Source organism: Bombus terrestris, chromosome 15 (assembly GCF_910591885.1).
Source record: "Bombus terrestris chromosome 15, iyBomTerr1.2, whole genome shotgun sequence".
Lineage (NCBI taxonomy): Eukaryota > Metazoa > Arthropoda > Insecta > Hymenoptera > Apidae > Bombus > Bombus terrestris.
Window position 1 is genome coordinate 2,435,609 of NC_063283.1, and position 18,687 is coordinate 2,454,295.

The 18,687-nt window shown below is 41.7% G+C and overlaps 1 protein-coding gene across 3 annotated transcripts in view; it reads right to left on the reverse strand.

The window, feature by feature from the left end:
• The window catches only part of LOC100644345 (semaphorin-5A), a 26,510-nt gene extending 8,829 nt beyond the window's left edge, over positions 1–17,681 (reverse strand). The window contains exons 1-3 of one of the 3 annotated variants that reach the window (XM_012316755.3): positions 17,295–17,681; positions 6,059–6,197; positions 1,638–1,734 (exon numbers count right to left, since the gene is read on the reverse strand). In XM_012316755.3, coding sequence (XP_012172145.1) covers positions 1,638–1,734; positions 6,059–6,149 — 188 coding nt within the window. In that variant the 5' untranslated portion in view covers positions 6,150–6,197; positions 17,295–17,681. Of the gene's footprint in view, positions 1–1,637; positions 1,735–6,058; positions 6,198–6,966; positions 7,071–12,533; positions 13,089–17,294 lie in introns of those variants that run through there. The other 2 variants (XM_048412638.1, XM_012316756.3) reach the window with 2 other exon arrangements.
• Positions 17,682–18,687: the final 1,006 nt, after the last annotated feature.

An 18,687-nucleotide genomic window follows, 5' to 3' on the forward strand; every position in this document is an offset into this window, starting at 1 on the left:
ATACGATCATTTCTGATTTACGAGATGATGCGAAGAAACGTTTCAACAACGGGTAAAGCTAGTCCTATCTTAGAAAGGAACCGCTGGTTTTAATAACGAGACAAGGGAAAAACGCGTCTCTGCCATACCTGTTGCGATCTCGGTACGACACGCTCTTGGTAATCTACTACTCAGTGACGTCACGGTTGTCGACCACGGGAATCGAACTGGAAGAATGCAAATCGTGGCGCCGTGTCGCGTGCACGCACCTAGATCAGAGCACACCCTTTCCCTCCTCTTGCTATTTCTACAACTCGGTCGCGTTTCCACGCTCGTGTTTTCTTCGATCGATCTTCGAAAGTCGCGATAAATTCGCGAGAAAGCGACTCGTCTTGGAACAGCTTCTACCAACACGATTTCACCGTGTTGGTTTCCACATGTTTCTTGGGTTTGGTTTAAATATGTCAGAGAACGACCTCGGATTTGCTGGATTTTTCTTTCCTTTTTCTTTTTTCTTTTTTTTTGTTTTCAGGAACGAGACAAGCGTACAGGCACCGTTTCTTCGACTAGTTGGCCGCGCGCGTACGTGGGTCGCGGTTAATAACTAGCATTCTATTAATAGAAGGTAACACGAGGGCGTACGCTCCTTTCCACGCTCGATTCGATCGGTACTCGATCGCGAAAATCGATCACCGGCGTTCGCGCGTTCCTCGACGATTTCGAGCAGGCGGTCGGGTAGCTGGAATGCGGCTGCTATCCGAGCTATCTCGTTGTACCCTTAGGTGCAGACGAGCCATTTATTTATTTACTTTTTTTCCATTTTTTTCATGCATCGTAGCAGCGATAGCGAATAGGGAGCAACGCACGTATATATACAGAGAAAATACGCGTCTGATAATCGTGTATATACATTGCCGATTATAAGTTTCACAACGTCAGCCGATATTTAGTACAAATTGTATGCTTTTCACTTTTTCTTATCTTCCAAGTATTTTATTATAAATCTGTTACTTCGTTCGTGCCTTCTAATGTAAAACACCGAATGAAGTAAAATCTCTTACGGTTTCTCGATGGACGTAGCGAACATAAGCGTCTTGATGTTGATGGTTCGAAGTGTATATATAAATAATATATAGAATGTTCCAGTATTTCACAGTCAATTAGATATACGATTACATAATTGCCATTAAGGTAACATTATCGTAAATGATCTAATACTTTCACACGGAGCTGTTCGTACATCACTGTGTGCTACCTGTATCCTACCCATGAAATCATCGCGAAGCTTTCAGCCTCGTTAATTCCCATTCCAATGACACTAGAGACTCTCGAGAATCGGTTGGAGTTCGGTGAAAAACGTATTTTTGTGAGTCGAGCGAAACACGAACAATTTGGCGAGCGGCCAAGACGCTATCCCGATCCTCGGAGGAGCTCGTCGACGAGACCGGTCGCTTCTCGGTCGTCGAGAAAAATAACCGGTTGATGGCTCGGCGGATAGCCAAATCACATGTCGATCTCGCGATCGGCTTCGATTTTTCGCATTCGCGACACGTTCGCGAACGCGTTTCCGTGTTCGATCATGCGTTTACTCGAAGAATTAACGCTTTACTTTACAATTATATCGCTCGTTATATGGCATCCAGTTACAACATACGTACCGAGCGCCGACGACGACCTGCTGTCTAGCGACATCGAACAGAAGTTGAGAATACGTGGTGACTCCCTCTCGCTGGAACTGGCTAGCATCCGCCAGATCTGGAACGATAATTAAATCGCTGTAAGTGCAATTTCCCCGTTCCGCGTTCCCATGTCAGAATTCGAACGACTATCGAGTCACGATTTAGTAGAGTTTATCGAAGAAATCCAACTATTTAACGAACTATGCGATACAATGGAAAGTAGCGTATTGCATTTTGTCTTACGGCGTCTCTGGTAACCCTGCGATCCATACGATTTTAAACGTTAAGCGAGGAAGACTGTACACACAGAGGAAAATAGAAGAAGAATAAAGGACGCAACTTCGAGTACGTAGAAAAACTCGAGGTTCTCTTGGTTTCAACGAATTCCATCGATGTTGCTCTTCCGCTTCTTGTCCTGCGTGTGTCGCCATCGCAATCGCGATCGTTTCCACGTTCCGAGAACGAGAGGATGTAAGCGGAGTCGTTTTTCGCTTCCGGACAAACTAGTTTAGCGACGAGCTATAGCATCTTCTTCCTAGCTAGCAGATTTTCTAGTTTGTCTTTTTGCGTGCTCGATGCGTGCTGGATGCGGGCTCTAGATCGAAAGTATCGTTCCCCGTATCGAGGAGCTTCGATCGATGAAAAATTGTTCAGGCGGGAAAACTTTTCTCGTGCCATCATCAACGCGTAGGTAAATGTTGGCGCGTTCGTTCGGCCTTTCTCGTCTCGATGCTCGAGAAGAGAACATCGCGTAAAGCGGATGCGTTTCGTTCGCGATATCGTGAGTTTCTCTCGCTTTGCGTTCCTCTCTCCCTTTGTGTACATGTGCAGTTACCTTAGTAGTTAAGTATATATGCAGGTTAAGATGAATATCGACATCGTACGAGCCCTTAGATATCGTAAAACGTGTGTCTGAAACATTTTTCCTTATCGCTTACAATTTTCAAGATATTCACGCGTCTCTAGATAAAATGAACGAAAGTATTTGCACACTCGGCAGAGGAAACTTTCATGTACATATTGCATATATATATAGGTTACATAGAACCTTTTGAAATTTTATTAGCGCCCTAGTGAGATACGATTATCGTGAATATATTGGTAAAATAAAGAATCAATCCGTGTATACGATCAAAATGTACACAACACAAATGTTGCAAGACATTCGCTGCAAACATGTATTCAGTAAAGAATTATCGTCTTAAATATATAATAAATGGTGTCAAACATATATATAAAATAGGTGCTCCCCTACTGTAATATTTTGCGGTTTATCGATAGAACGAATGATCGACTATTTACACACTTTTGCGACATCCTCGAAATATATAGCGCTTGCACCAAGTGCCTTCAAACTTTGCTAGTATTAAGTTGTCCGAAAAGTGTCTTTCTTTTACAGACAAGTCTTTTACAATGATGCATCTTTATACAAACATGAAACCTAATCTGTCGAACGTTGCGATCTTTATTCCGATAGAACAAAATGGATCATACGTAGTTCGGCGAAATAATATAAAAGGGAAAATGTCGTGCATCCATTATTTCCTTATAAAACGAAAGAAACATTTCGGATGACCTAATACGATCGGAATAGTCAGGTCTGGTTACAGCATCAACGAAATTTCAAAATGTTTCGCATAACCCTGCGAGCGTTCGAATATTTTTTATGAGCTCTTATGCTCTTTTATATATAATAGTTGCATCTTTGTCGCTTTCTCTTCTCTCCGTTTCTCGTTGCTCTTTCTCCTTGTCTTCGTTTTATTGTTTTCCAGCCGGTTTTGCGGACGCGGCGAAACGATTCCGCAAAGGTAGCTCCGCGCGGTTCGTCGTACTTCTCGCGTTTCCACGTATTCGGGCACGCGTTTGCCTGTGTCGCGCGTGCCTCCTACGCACACAAGTACGACAACAGGGTCCGTGTAACCGCGTACGTGCGCTTATAAGTAGATACGTGTGGGACGAACGGGCCCCAGTTAGCATAACCTGATCTCGAAGGCCTCTCGGGTATCCTCCCTTCACTCTCCGCCTTTTCTTTTTCTTTCTCGTTCCCTGCCACTTCCCTTTCCATGCGGACCCAAACCCTCCCCGCGCCACCTTCTTCCAGACTTCTTTTACTCCCTAGGACGAGTTTCTTTCTTTTCCCTCGCATTTTCTTCCTTCCATCATGTCGTCCGCGTTCACCTATCGATCTACGGCAAGGAGAACACTGTTTGCTCGTGTTCGATGGACAAACAGGTTCATGTACACTATTATACAAAGGACATTTGCCTCTTTTTTACGGAATTTAATTTATTAGGTGATTTAATTTATGATGCATACGAAATATCTTTTTTCTGACAAACATATATAATCATGAAGTTAGTGGTTATTAAAGACAAATCAATATCAAACAGGCCGATCGTAATTCTCCCGAATGTAATAAATTGGATCTAAGTATATTAAATTTCGTATCTTGTTTATGAAAATGAAATGTACAGAAACCCGATAAAGGAATGCTGCTGAACATTGAGAAAATCCTAAATACATCGCTCATGATATCGTGTATAATGTATCAAAGACATTAAAGTATTTCTGGTTTTAACAGTTACCTTCTTATACGCAACTTCGTCGACTTATCAACGGCGATTCTTTTTTACACATATTTTTAACCCAGTTTTCTTTTTACTTCTAACATTATCATTACGTATTAAAATTCTTTCGTTTAATCGCGAGGAGGCATTTAAACCCGAAAATCGGCAGGAACGTGTTTACGTGTTTCGTGAAAAACGGAATGAAAGAGACCGCGTTATCAACGGTACACGTAACCCATCGTCATCGTCGTTACAACGATCGTACGGTGACGCAACTCGACAAAGGCGCGACAAAAAGGTTTTCCACGCCGTAACGTAGGAGGATGTTCGAGGTCGTGAAATTACGCGTCCGCGACCTCGCATGAGAGAAAGGAAAAACGATGCAACGCGATGCTATGTGAGACAACAGACATAATAAAGCGCTAAGGATCCGTAAAGATCCGTGAATCGATCGCAGAGGCGAGGGACAGAGAGGAAAACTACGAGAGAAGAGGACGTGGATTCGAAACGGGTGTCGCCAGATCGACGAAGGAGCCGAAGCAGGAGCAGCGAGAACACGCGCGCGTGGCGACGCGTGCCACGTTCGTCGCCTACGCGTCAGCGTGGTCGAGTCGAAACCGAGCGCGGACCTCGCAGACGAATCGCTCGAAATCGCGGCGAAACTTTCAACGACTCTCTCCCTGCCGCCATCTCTCTCTCTCTCTCTCTCTCTCTCTCTCTCTCTCTTTCTCTCTCGTCGATAGTACGATGGATAAATTGGCGAAGGAGCTAGACACTTCGAAGCGGTCGAATCGCCACGCGACCGACGCGCCTTCACGCCCACGAGTTGACGATCGTCTTCTCTAACTCTTGCGCAAACTACTTTGCGGTTCTGAGCGATCCGTGGGATAGTTCGTGATAATTTTCTATCTCGTCCGTCTAAGAGTAGAGATTCTCAAAATTACTCTGACGTGGATGCATAATTTAAGACTATCGAGAGTGTAGGAGTAAAAAAAGTCTAAAATAAAGCTGCTATCTTCTGTATGGAGTAAGAATTAAGCTCATCGAAGCTACATTGATCAACTTCTTCAATTTATTATCAATTGATCGATTTATCAATTTTTCGATTTCGTTAGATAAGTACGTGATTAACGTTCAATCGTCGATAATGTTATTTTCTTCTACGAGCTTATTTGTTACGCTAAGACAACGTAGATAACAGCAGATTCTAAGATAGTTTTCGTTACGTTCGCAGCTTTATTTATGGAACTCTTCCGCTTATTTACAGAACTGATCAAAGTGGCTTCTGAGCGGGCTCCTATCGTCTCGCAATTTGCGATACGTAAAACTTTACAAACCGTCGGGCTGTGCACGTATATCCATTTACAGAAAATATGAAAATGCTAAAATACACGTATTACGGAAAGACGTGAAACACCAAACATATATAATACACGTTACGCTAGGTATTTAACGGATGAAGCAGATTTCTGCTCACATTCCGTTTCATTAACCGTTTCCACAAAAGTGTGAGTTTGCGTAAGCATTCGCAGTCTACTAACAATATCAGTTTAATATTGTGCAAGAGGGTCCTAGCAGCGAGCGTTGTATCTCCCCGTGTACATTCCTCTTTTCTCGATAACGCACGCGAAAAAGTCGTTCGTTCGTATCGAGCCTTAAGAAACATTCGCGATTTTTCTTACGCTAATCGTCTATGATAAGAAAGAATCTCTCGTGAAAGCATAAGTTTACTCGACGTTCGCGTCGTACGTGCGAAAAGTCACGTGTACAGTCGTCTTCTTATCGCGTACTGGACTATAATCTTGAAAAAGAGTGCGATAATACGGTTCTTACCTTCGTAGGAGATACGTCGAAAGTCGTCGGTGGCGCGTAGGCTCGCGATCAGCGTGCCCAGAATCGCGAGTCGCACCGGCCACCGGTCCATCCCGATCGGGCTTTGTCCTCCTTTTCCCTCTCTCGAGTGTTCTCTCACCTGGGAGCAGAAACGTAGAAATGATCGATGAGCGGCGTCGCCGGGAAAGCTGTGTCCCTAAGGCGGCCGAGAAGCCTCGCGGACGCCATGGGACGCGCGTATACGGAGAGAAGGCGTCGCGGACGAAAGTCGGCAAACAGCGGACGACCGGGAGCGCGCGCAAGGTCGACGACCTCGCCTGCGTCTCCGTATCGACTACCTCTTTGCGTCCAGATCGCATTTATTCTCGTGATCAGCGAATGATCGATCGATTTGCAGCCTCGGATCGATACTCGACTTTCGTTTGTCCGGCTTTTTATAAAAGAAAAAACGATCCCCGTTTGAAACGTCAAGTTAGAGTTCCGTCGCACGAGCGTCGAAACCGCGGACAATACTGTGACGAATATCGAATTTTAAAGTCTACATCTTTATCAATTCTCATCTCGCTATGTCATTTATTTTATAGACTACTTTGTATGTTACACAATTTTCTTTCTTTCCTTACCAGTTTGAGTTTCTCTCGATCGTAAATAAATAAGCTACGACTACGATCAGAGAACGTCGTTTCCTTCATTGCACGTAATTATGAAAAAGTTCTTTATATTTGTAGTTGTGACAGATATTTGCAAGCGGTGGGCGATTGAGCAATGTGCTATTACTGTGTGTTAGAGCTACGTCGTATGAGCGTTGATTTAAGGGAAAACAACATCGGATCGCGTACGTGCAGTCACGTTAACTACGTAACAGTCCGTCAAATTCGACATCGATCGCAACGTTTGTAACTTCTCACCTAACCAAGCTGTTATCGTACGGCCGCAAATGCTTATTTGGATGTACCCCGCGTTTCCCGACAATGGCTACGACTCCACATCTCTTCTTTTGCACGTTCTTTGTCTTTGAACGTCCGTGTCACGGTGACAGCTCGCTTTCTCGTCTATGAATAGATAGCGGGATAAAGGAGGACGCGTCCCGAGACGTCGACGGACCCACGTGGTTACGATATGTGTATATACAGACTCTGTCTGCTTCGGAAGTGTGACGAGAAATAGAGAAAACAGCGATATAAATATAAGAAAACAAAGTACTGCGAAATTCTCTGCAGAGGTTTGCGGGGGAATTCTTCCTGAAACTTTGCACGGATATATTTCCCAAAGATTCGCATGGATTTATTTCCCACAGATTCGCATGGATTTATTTCTCACAGATTCGCATGGATTTATTTCCCACAGATTCGCGTGGATATATTTGCCCAAGATTCGCATGGAAATATTTCCCAAAGATTTCTACAGTCGGACTGCTTGTAACGCGGACTAAAAATCGCGCCACTGTCCCCGTGGAATTTAGAAATTGTTGGAAATGACTCGTTTTTGATATAAAAATATATGCGTCTTCGAATTAACCCCCATTAACCCTTGTGCGATAAGAAGGCACTGTTTACAGTGTTTTATAATATTAAGAAAAAATACATATTTATTTAGTTATAGTCCCTCGCGCCCTTGGATTCGTACAACGCGAAATCCGTATAATCCGGAACGTATATTTCGCGTTACAGAAGGTCCTACTGTATATGGATGAAGTAGCGCAATGGACACAACGAATTGATATTATCGAAATGCAGAAAATTCGATCGCAAGACGATCAAATTAATAGCACGACAACAACGATTCAAATTAATAGCACGAGGGATACGTGACATGACGTGTAGTTGGAAGAACAGAGCCACGAAATTCCGGACTCTTCTTCCGAGTATCCCCTTCCTGCTCATCGACGATAAAATATTCCGGTCGACGTTGCGGTGGTCTCGGTAGGGTAAACTTTTTAAAAGTCCATGGTTGCTTGCGCGATACTAGGGTGGTACGAACGTCACGGTGGTCTCGAGAAACCCTAAACAGGATACGGTGCTTTCTTCGAATATAAATATCGTGGCAGGCAATTTTTGTTACTCGTTTCGTCGCTTCGCTATTTTATTGTTGTCGTGCCTTCGAGTCCTCTGTGTATTATGATCGATCGTTTGGACACTTATAAAATTGGAGGCGGAGACAGAGAGGTGGATATATCGAGATATATTAGAGGAGAAACGGTGTACGGTGACATCGCCACGAATAAGGCCAACGAGGAGCACCAAAGTTACCGTATTTGTCCTGAACACGCGTATGCATGTACCTACATACATACGGCACGTCGAACGGTTTCGAGATCGAAGAAGGTAACACTACGGAACAATATGGAATGTATTAAATATGGAATACTTGTTGGGAACGTACGAAGCTAAGCGTTAATTTTTCCGTATAAACTCGAGTTACGAGTTGTAGCATTAATGAAACTCGTTGCGATTGGTACTTAACCAGTTAACTAGATCGTTGTTTAAATCTATCTCATTTAATCGTAAGGATCGACTCGTTGGTTGATTTTACTTTTCCGATTCTACTCGGTCTTATATTTTGTATATTTCGTGCGGATAAACGAGATTCAACTGTGCTCAATTCGTATCTACAAGACATCAAATTCGTAACATTTTCGATGTATATCGTCCCGTTTCCAGGTCTATATTTCTTATTTGCTCGCGTCAGATAACCGGTGTCGAATAAATAAACGTAAACTTTAATTATCGCGTAGAAGAGATACGTCGAGCGAAGACTTAACGTGTCGTCGCCTATCTCCGATCGACTAAGAACGAGCTCGGTTTATCAGGAAATGATGTCGAAGGGAGAAGATGGGAAAAAGGTTTTCCACGTTGTTGAAGATTCTTTCGTATTAGACGAGTTACACGAACTCGAGTGATTTGATCAAACAGATGACGTGAAATCGCGCACTTATCTAACATAAAAGAATCAACAGGATTAAACAACGTGGAAAAAAGTGATTCGAAATGATTTAATCAAACGATAAAGATAAAGAAACTTGAAAAAATATTTCAAGAAGGAAAGAAATGTAAAGATAAAGAAGAATAGATATCGCGAGAAGCGATAATAGATGCATAGATCGACGTCCTTCTCGAGTTCCTGGTTCGTTTAGCGGAAGCGTACTTGATCGATCGATTATGCGCGCGTGACGAGAAAAAGACGCGCTATACTGTGCTGTCATGCCGTGTTGTCCTGTCTTTCTCAAACGTATGCTTAGGTATGTATGGCCGGAATGTCTGTGACGAGCACCGTTAGTCGGTGCAACCGGAGCTTTCGTATCGCACGCGAGATACCTCGTTTTTCTTCCGATTACCTTCGAGATAACGACGGTCGAACGAAGGCGATAAACGCGCTCGAGTTTTTAAGAGATTAGAAGCTTATTTTCGATTCGTAGCTGTTGTTTACAGTGACTCCTTAAACCCTAAAGTCCTACCAAGCCGTTTTATTTTCCCTTCTAAATTTCCCGTTTTTCCTAATATATACAATAATTTTGCGTTCAATTATACTGCTTTCTTTGAATCATTTTCCATCCTATTGCACTTTCCTATTCGATCCAAAGCTATAACGTCGAGTATAGCTGAAGCCTTATTAAAATAAGTTAGATTGAGCCAATCAATTGTTTCGCTTTGAACGCTATACGTACACAGCCTCGTCACACTATCAGCATTTCGAACTAGAAGCGTAGTCTAAACTTATTGATATAGATAGCGAATAAATATAGCTATCTGTATGTAACGCGAACAAGCTTAGAGAATATTCCTGGAATAAAATCGCAATCTGTTTCGCAAGAATGACGGTATGGACCATGTTAAGTACCTCTGTCGTAACAAACATTACCGCGATCGAGTCGCTTCGAAGACATGCTCATTAACTTCATAAATTGGAATCTAGAAAAAGACAAGAATTACAGACCCCAGCTCTTAAAATTTACAAAAATATCAATATAGAGAAAATGTTTCAGAAACAAGATCTCTTTTTCCAGACGATGGATATTATGTAACGATGTGTCTGGATAATGTAAAATCGATAACTACATAAAAAGCGGAGTTGATCTGTTCGGCGTCTGAGAGGCTCGATTTAACTCCAAAAATAACACGCAACGTAAACGGTGCTAAGCTATAAATCGAGGTTACAATTTTTCAACGAGATACTTCAGAATTTTGCTAGAAAATTAATGTATTTCTATTTCAGCGTAGCGGTTCAAGATCGAACGATTACCACTATCGTACCTATTTCTCTCCTCGAACCATCTTCGAGGAATCGCAAAGAAGAGCAAAGACTAGAACGTGTACACGACGCAGCACGTGGCGCATCAATCTCTGTTCGCCTCGATCCGTGATGCGTTTTACTCTACCGATTTTCCAGAGACTCTCCTCGCAGGGTGTGGCTCGTGCACAGTTCGTTCGTCTCTTTCTCTCGGTGGAACCGTCTTGTTTCCTAGTACCACGGATAGAAGCTCGCGGTGGCTAGCGCACTCGCGCGAGCGCGTTACTCGGACGCGATTTATCTCGAGCCGGTAGTAGAGTAGGTTGCTAGTCGGAGGAGCGAAGCGTACATAGCTGCGTGTAGTCGGACGCGCGCGCGACCGGCCTGCGAGAAATTTTATGGGAGCGGGTCGCCAAACATGGTAACACGGTCGCGACTTACCTCGACGGAGGCTGCCGCATCGTCGGTGCGCTCTCCTCCGAGATCGGCATCTCAGTGGCCACGGCCGAGACCGCGATCTCAATTTCCAATTTTAATTCCAATTTTGACCTTATAGCCGCGGGTTCCTTGGAAATATCGTTTCGTCTCTATGGTTTTCTTACTTGCACGCTATTGTTGTATTTATTGTAACTAGACTACGTATTCTTACGTATTTATAGAAAATTTCAACACGCAGAAATGCACATAATATAAAAAATATTCCAAATACTTTCCACGATATTTAATGGGAGAAATAAACGTTTACGTAGGTTGCATTTCTTTAATTACGTTAATAAAAGTAGGAAATTGGATAAAAGTCTGCGGTCTAAATCGGGGCTTCTTAAAACTATGGATCGTGATCGCATATGGGATGGGAAATGTGTAGAATTCACCGAGATATTTATTGATATCGGCATACGTATAAAACACTAGCTTTCTTAAAAAATCGTTTAAACGAGTTTCTGGCTGAAATTAGGATTCTCAGCAATTTCTAAAATGGCCTTAAACGCACTTATCTATCGCAAAACGACATCTTCATCATTGACGATCGAAAAGTCTACCTTTTTATGTATGTAACTGCGGCCCCGTAAAATTTTCTCGGGCAAAATGGAGTCGCGAATGGGGAAGGTTTAAAAGGCGCTGCTTTAAATTATTTTTTTTAGGTGCAAGTATATTAAATTTCATACCATCTAGCAGTTTTATATCACTGCAAAAGTCCCATGTTATGAAAATGATGTGTAGTACCTTCGTTGAAGAAGAAAGGTATACGCTAACGTTTTTCGTAGCCACTGCATTTCGTTTAATTTCACACACCTTGCCATTATCATGTCGCATCTGATTTTTAAGATTTCCTCCATTATCGTGATTCAACATTCAGGGTAGTGGCTTTCTGAGATTGAGTGGAAACAGGTGGTTCGACGATCGGTCGTTCGCTTAACACTGCAGATAACACGAGGGCGTGCTATCGACTCGACCTCTACACGGTTGCGGTTACCACCATCGCGTGTCGTGCGAAAGAACGTATACAGCTTCTCGTTGATACCGTACCGAAGCAATTGAATGCGATTTCTACCAAAAATATATGATTTTTCGAGGGAAATATAGCGAGACCTCGATTGATAATCGGCTTCGCTGGAACCGAGATAGCCCGGATAAATCGAGACGCGATAAATTACAAAATGTCGGCCGAAATTTATAACTCGCTATCTTACGTCCATTCTATATTTTGGGAATTTATTATAAAAACAGAATACATAGCAGGGATGACCTATATGATTAAAGAAACGATACTATAGGAAGATGACACGCAAAAAGAATAATAAGTCCATTTCTATTGGTCTCTTCGCTATTGTATTATTTGACAGCTAAAAAGAAGTATTTTAATACGAAACAATTGAAGAAGGAAATCACCCGATAGATTCAGAAATGTACGTACGTGTTTCGAAGATAGGAGATAAATTATTCACAATGTTTTCTGAGAAACGTTCGGGGAACTGTCATCGTAACGTATCGAATAATAAAAATGACATAGAAAAATCGAGAAACGTGATTGTTCGCGTTTTTCATCGTTGGTTTTATATATAAAGACTGTTTATTGTAGAATGATTTGGTTTGACAAGTTTAGTCTAGTTTGACAAGAGCTCAGTTAATCGACGTTAGAGGAATAAAAAACGGAGCGCAATTTATGGAAACTTCATCTTACAATATCTCACAGTATTGCAACACGAACACAAGATATAAAACGAATAAAAACATATTGTGAACTAACCATCGTCTCCTCGGATCGATAAATGGAAAACGGCGTCAAACAGTCTGGCCACGCGATAAATTTCCCTCGGATTGCGCACCTCGCTTTCAGAATAGTTTATCGAAACGTATTCTCTCTACAATTTCCACAGCATTCTACTGTCTCGATTGCTGTCTGCCGAGGAAATTTATCGAGGAGAGTTATCGAGTCAAGTCACGGCTTATCGGGAAATCATCGATAGAACGGTCAAGGGAGAACGATAAGGGCAAATTATGTGTAATGTCACGCAGAGGCAGATATCGGGCTCGTAGAACGTTGAAAACTTCGTGAAAGCTTCATCAACTCGACAGAAGAAAAGTTTTGTTCTTCCTTCTGGTTGAAGAGTCGCGTAGCAGAAGAACTCGACAAAGAAGCCATTCACGGCAACCAACCACTCCTCTCCAACGATCTTTTGCCTTCTGCTGCTTCGTCTGTTCCGTCTCTTCCTCTCTCTCTCCTCTCTCTCTCTCTCTCATAGAGGGTGAGAAACTTTGAAAGAAATCGGTCGAGTTGGCGTCAAGGTGGTTCATTTGGATGACAGCTCTGTCACGCGATCACCTCACCTGTTTTTCGTCAGGATTTCTGTTAATGTCTCACTACAGATGCTTGTTTCGACTACGAAACTCTTAACTTAACTCAATCTTTCATTAACCGAAGGTTTTTTACAGCTTTGGTGACTGACAAAAATAACGAAAAATTAGGAATAAGAGAATCAAAAAATAACTGATCACTTCTTAGAAAAAGAGTCTACAGCTGTATGATAAATTGCGGATGGTATTTGTTGGAATTCATATTTTTATAAACGTAAATAAAAGAATAAAAGAACCTAAACAGGGACTTACTCCGTTCATTGGATACTATTAACGAGTATATTTTGGATGTTTTAAAATATTTTCATGTTTCGGTTCAAGTTGTATAAGGATTACTACAATTACCGATTTATGTACAGATAGCTGTTACGAAATAACCGAAAGCAAAACTTCCAAAGTAATTGAGTCTACTCACCATTTCGTTTTATTGGTACTTTTTCCAGAAAGTTTCTCGTTTACTCCGTTTACCTTATCTTCGAACAAAACTTAGATATTAATTGCGTTATACGCGATGACGTTTTATATTTAACGTCTTTATTAAATCTTTTACGAGCTTCGCAGTGTTATCTCTTTCAGACTCGAATTTTTTTTTTTTAATTGCGGGCCAAATATTCTGTAGCGATCAATAACAACATATTCTCTGATATCTTTGCAAAAAGAATATAATGCATTCAAATCTAAGATTAACTTTACCAATAACTAGTTAATCCTTGCTGCATAAATGAATTAGAACACGAAATTAAAATAATAGCGATATTTCTAGTTACAACTAATTTACAATACTATTCTAATGGCGACAAGCCACTCTCTTCTTCTCGCATTAGTCGACGAGTGTACGTAGGATGAATGCGTATCAAACTACGTAACACTTCTGTACGAAATATATGTAATTATATTACCAGGCAATTCCACCCAGCAAAACTTCCGACATAATTAACAAAACCAGAAATTTTCTCCACTATCGAAAAAAAAAGAAAAAAAAATGATTCGATGCTAAACAGGCTAGCCATAAATTCTTACATTTATCAAACTTAAACGAAAGCCAATCTCTGCTTAACAGAATTTCCTTCTGACGTTATGGTCAACGTCGACGTGTTAAATCAGCTTACGTATATACAATTAAACACCGGCAAGGTGACCATTGGCGCTGCCTTGCCGCAGGCGAGAAAGTGCGATTTCGAGCGTGCACGGAACGCGGACCTGAAGATTCGAATCGTAATTTAGAGCAGATACATGGTGAACCAATCTCACTTGATACTAAACAGCACGAGAAGAAACGAGACAAGACGGCAGACGACACGGAACCCAAGTGGATAGCTTTTACTCGCAGAGAAACGATTCGCAAGAGTACCGTGTGTGTGTTCGACCGGACGTCGAACGAACGAGCACGAGAGAGGTAGTGGGCCAGCTCCTTATACGGATCGTTGTTTCGGTCCGCGTGAGGAGAAGTTGCTCCAATCCGTTTGACCATCCAAAACGAGTGGGAACCCTGCCGCGAAAACGGAGATTCTCACCCGCACCTTCGCTTCGTTTCAAACGAAGGAACCTTTGCCCTTTTTCCATTCGTCAACGAGTCTACGTGCTTCGAAACCTTCGGATAAACTCGATAATCTCGAGGGTTGAATGTATATTTTAAACTTCCAAGAGTATATTTACGGTGTAGTTGTACACCGTGAGCCTAAACTCACGTGTTACGCGTCAAGTCCAGGAGATACTATGGCTCGAGATAAGACGGAAATCGAGTATAATAAAACGTTTAATTCTCGAGGACCGGATGATAATTTATTAGAACGTTATAAATACTTCGATCTTTTCGAGTATCACGAAGTTGAAAAGATATTTAGCAAATCTTTAAAATTCTCCTTCATAACTATTATTATTATTATTATTATTATTAACCGGTATATCGTTCTTCGTTAACAGATAGGTAGAGACGGTATTGGAGGATGTAAATTAATTGAAAATGAAGAAAAGGTTGCGAACGAACGTCGTGTTTGTCTTTTAACGTTGACTCTTACTGATCGAGAGTTAAAAAGAGCACTCTATACTAATTTTTAACTTCTATATATACTGGCTACTAATTTTACGAACGAAATCACGATAAACTACTACACGTCAATGGAATTTCAAAACACACGTAATATATGAATAACAGTTTTCTATGTTACATTTTATATACTTTCAGAGATTGTTGCACGTAGAATAACCTTCTGTTGATTAATACTGTCGGTCTAGAGATTAAGCAAATTTACGTATACTCGACAAGTTTTCAAATTCGATTTTCTCGTAAATGAATCTTGCAACGCAATCTTCTTATCTGTGATTTTCATCTTACGTCGTGCGATAGAATCGCCTTCGTTTCACTTGCATATACCGTGAATTTAAATTGACATGTGCAGCTATACACTTTGAATTAATCGTACGTTTATGTAATGATTTCTCCGAAGTGATCGAGATGTTTCCATTAGAAGAAACGTAAGTCTTATCTATTGTCAGCGTTGACTTTCGTAAACAGGATTCGATAAACGGCAAGGAAAACTATTCCTCTTCAATTACTTCGTCAAATTACGGAGAGAGCCTAGTCGTTGGTAGGCGAGCCAGGACAAAACATTATCAGAAACAAGGACCCAACGCGTCGTACGTGACCGAAAGAAACGAAACGACACGACTCGCGTGCGTTTCATGGGCAATGCGTGACGAGAGATGCAACGAATCGTTAAAATGCCTCGTAAACTACCTCTCTGTTTCTTCGACCTCGAAAAAACCCATCGAATCGAGAAGCTGCGTTCGACGCGCGTTCCATGTACCACGATTCGTTCGAATCTATCGAACACGCGTTAACGTGGAATTTTTCCTCGATTTTCTTCTCGCAAGAAATCAGGTCGGCGTTCGATTTCTCTTATGCTGGAAATACATCTCGCATTAGTATACAAACGCGTCTTTCGTCTCTAAACATTTGTAAAATACCCGCAATATGTATTTTTATTTCTACACGAGCTTGCATCCTTTTATGTATCTTGTATTTTGTCTACAGTAACGAATAAATCTAAATGAATAAAACACAGAAATAGGTGAAGAAATTTTTGCTACGATTATTATTATAATTCTATCCTTCTTCTTATTTGACGATCGCTTTCGTAACGAAAATTAAAAAACAACAAGCGGTTCGATAAATAAATAATTCATGGCGTGAGTGGACAGCGACGCTCTCTTGTGCGCGCGACACATATGAATTTCCTCCGGCTTTCGGACCCAACACAATTTCCCCTCTTTCTTCCTTCTTTTTCTCCTCTTTCCTTTCAATTTCGTCTCGTCTCATCGTATCGTGTTTATGTTCGGTACTTTGAAATCGCATAATCTGTTTTCAAGCTTCCCCCGGCTTTCAACGGTACAGCGTTTTTTCAGTCATTTTTTATCATTGGGAAAGATTTTTAATTTGAGGGAACTATGAAATACTCGTTGTTACTGATACACGCATGATTTCTCGTTTCTGTTGCATGCTTATTAAACTAAAAAATGTCGCAAAGTAGATAGAAAAATTTATCTGCGATCATTCATGCGTGCTTCCTAAAGTACGTAATAGGCAAGTCTAGGTTAATCTCGAATCATCGAAAAGTAATTATACCGGTGTACGTCATACTGATCGCAGAGAAAAACGCGAAACGAGCACTTAAGCAATCTTGCGTGCAACATACTCCTCGTTGCAGAGTGTACACATTGTACAACTCAAAACTATGGATTGACTAATACATAAAAAATATGTACAACACTCCCATTTCAAGAAACGTCGATGAGCTTAAAAATTCGAAAAAAATTTGACCGACAAAGGCCATAAATCATATTGGCCATAAATCCTCAATATCGACCAAAGCAATTGAGATATCAAATGAAAATAAGAACGAAATATCTTATAGAAGCTTTTTTATTTTATTTGCATAGTATTTAGGTGTTTATACGATTGTACCGTGATAAGATGCAGTTATACCGCAGTGTATGCTTTCTACGGTAAGAACGACATTGGAGAGGACGAGACCCGAATAGACGAGCCGTTAACCGGGACGATTAACGCGTGACAAATAATAATATATACTCGCGTCGCTCGTAAAGTGGTCAAGTTAAAACGTACAATCTATACGTATGCATATACACTTACACAAATTTCGAGGGGAGGTAACCAATCACGTATCCATGGATTCTACTGACATATCCTTCTCTTCTGTCCTCCACATGATAAGTCGTCCTGTGATTCGTTTCGAGCTCCAGATTATCGAGAAGAAGTCTGATCTCGCGTTCGAAGACTTGGACGCGAAACTTTTCATAAAAGATGCGCTCTTTCAATTCGCAATTTGTGATTTAGGTAACGAGCGCCAATGTTTTATGGCAAATAGGGAGAAACGGGAAAAAAGCAACGTGGGTTTCAATGTATATTAGGTTAGGTTGAAAACACAAACAATAACTACACATTACATAACACCCATGCGTCTCGACTGCCGCGAGAACACTGAGGCACCGTCGTTCGTCGTACAACCTCCCCACTACCTTGGCTCGTTCTTTTGAACCCCATACGCGTATAGTATACACGAGGTCCCCACTGGAAAGACCACTTTGCAGTTTTCTTCGATTCTCCCTAGATGGCCGACAGACCAGCAGCGCTGCTTCCGAACTTCTCGACCGTCGATCTCTTTCTATCGTAGGATACTCCGCTTCGGCCCTATCGCCCCTTTCTTTCTCATATTTCCCGGTTTTTCGATTCTTCCTCCTTTTTCTCCTTGCCCCATGGTTTCCCATTTCTTATCTTTTGTTCAGTATGCTTTCCTTTCCCATATTTTCTCTAGAATTTCCTTTCACTCCCTACCTTCCTTTTCTGTCCTCTTCTTGCTTTTTCTTCGCTTTCCTATCTTTTTCTCTACTTTTACAGATATCGTGCACTTTTTTTGCCTGACTTTGCCTCAAAATAACTGGACAGATCTTGCGAACTTTTCTTGTTATACTCGCCTTGTTTGGAAACAAACGTCCGTGAGAGAGAGAGATAGAAACGCATTTGTATACGCACCAGGGCGCCCATCTCGTCCTCGACAAAGGACGACCAGCCACCCTATTCGAAGGCCAAATCGTCCAAGGTCGATCATCCTTCCAACGAAGCGGCTCGGTCGAGTTTTCTCTTCTTCCTTCTCTCGCCCTTTCCTCTCTCTCTCTCTCTTGCCTCGAGATCGGGCTTGCTTGCTCGATCGGGACCACAGAGTGGAAAGAGGAAGGAATGAGACGATTACGCCGTTTACGATTCGAGTTTGTTTGCTACCTGCTGCCTACATGACATCGGACGTAAAACGGACGGATGAAAGAGGTCGGGATGCGTTCGTTTGTAAGCAAAGGAAAGAACAGATGGACAAGGGTCCGAAGAGAAACGAGGAAGGGAATGGGAACGAGATATTAACCCTTTGCGGTCATACCGAAACGGAGATATGGGTACCATGTTGGTTGGATTTAATTTTTAATGGACGAATATCAGTAAGTCGATTCGAGGCTTCCGAGAAAATAAGGAAAAT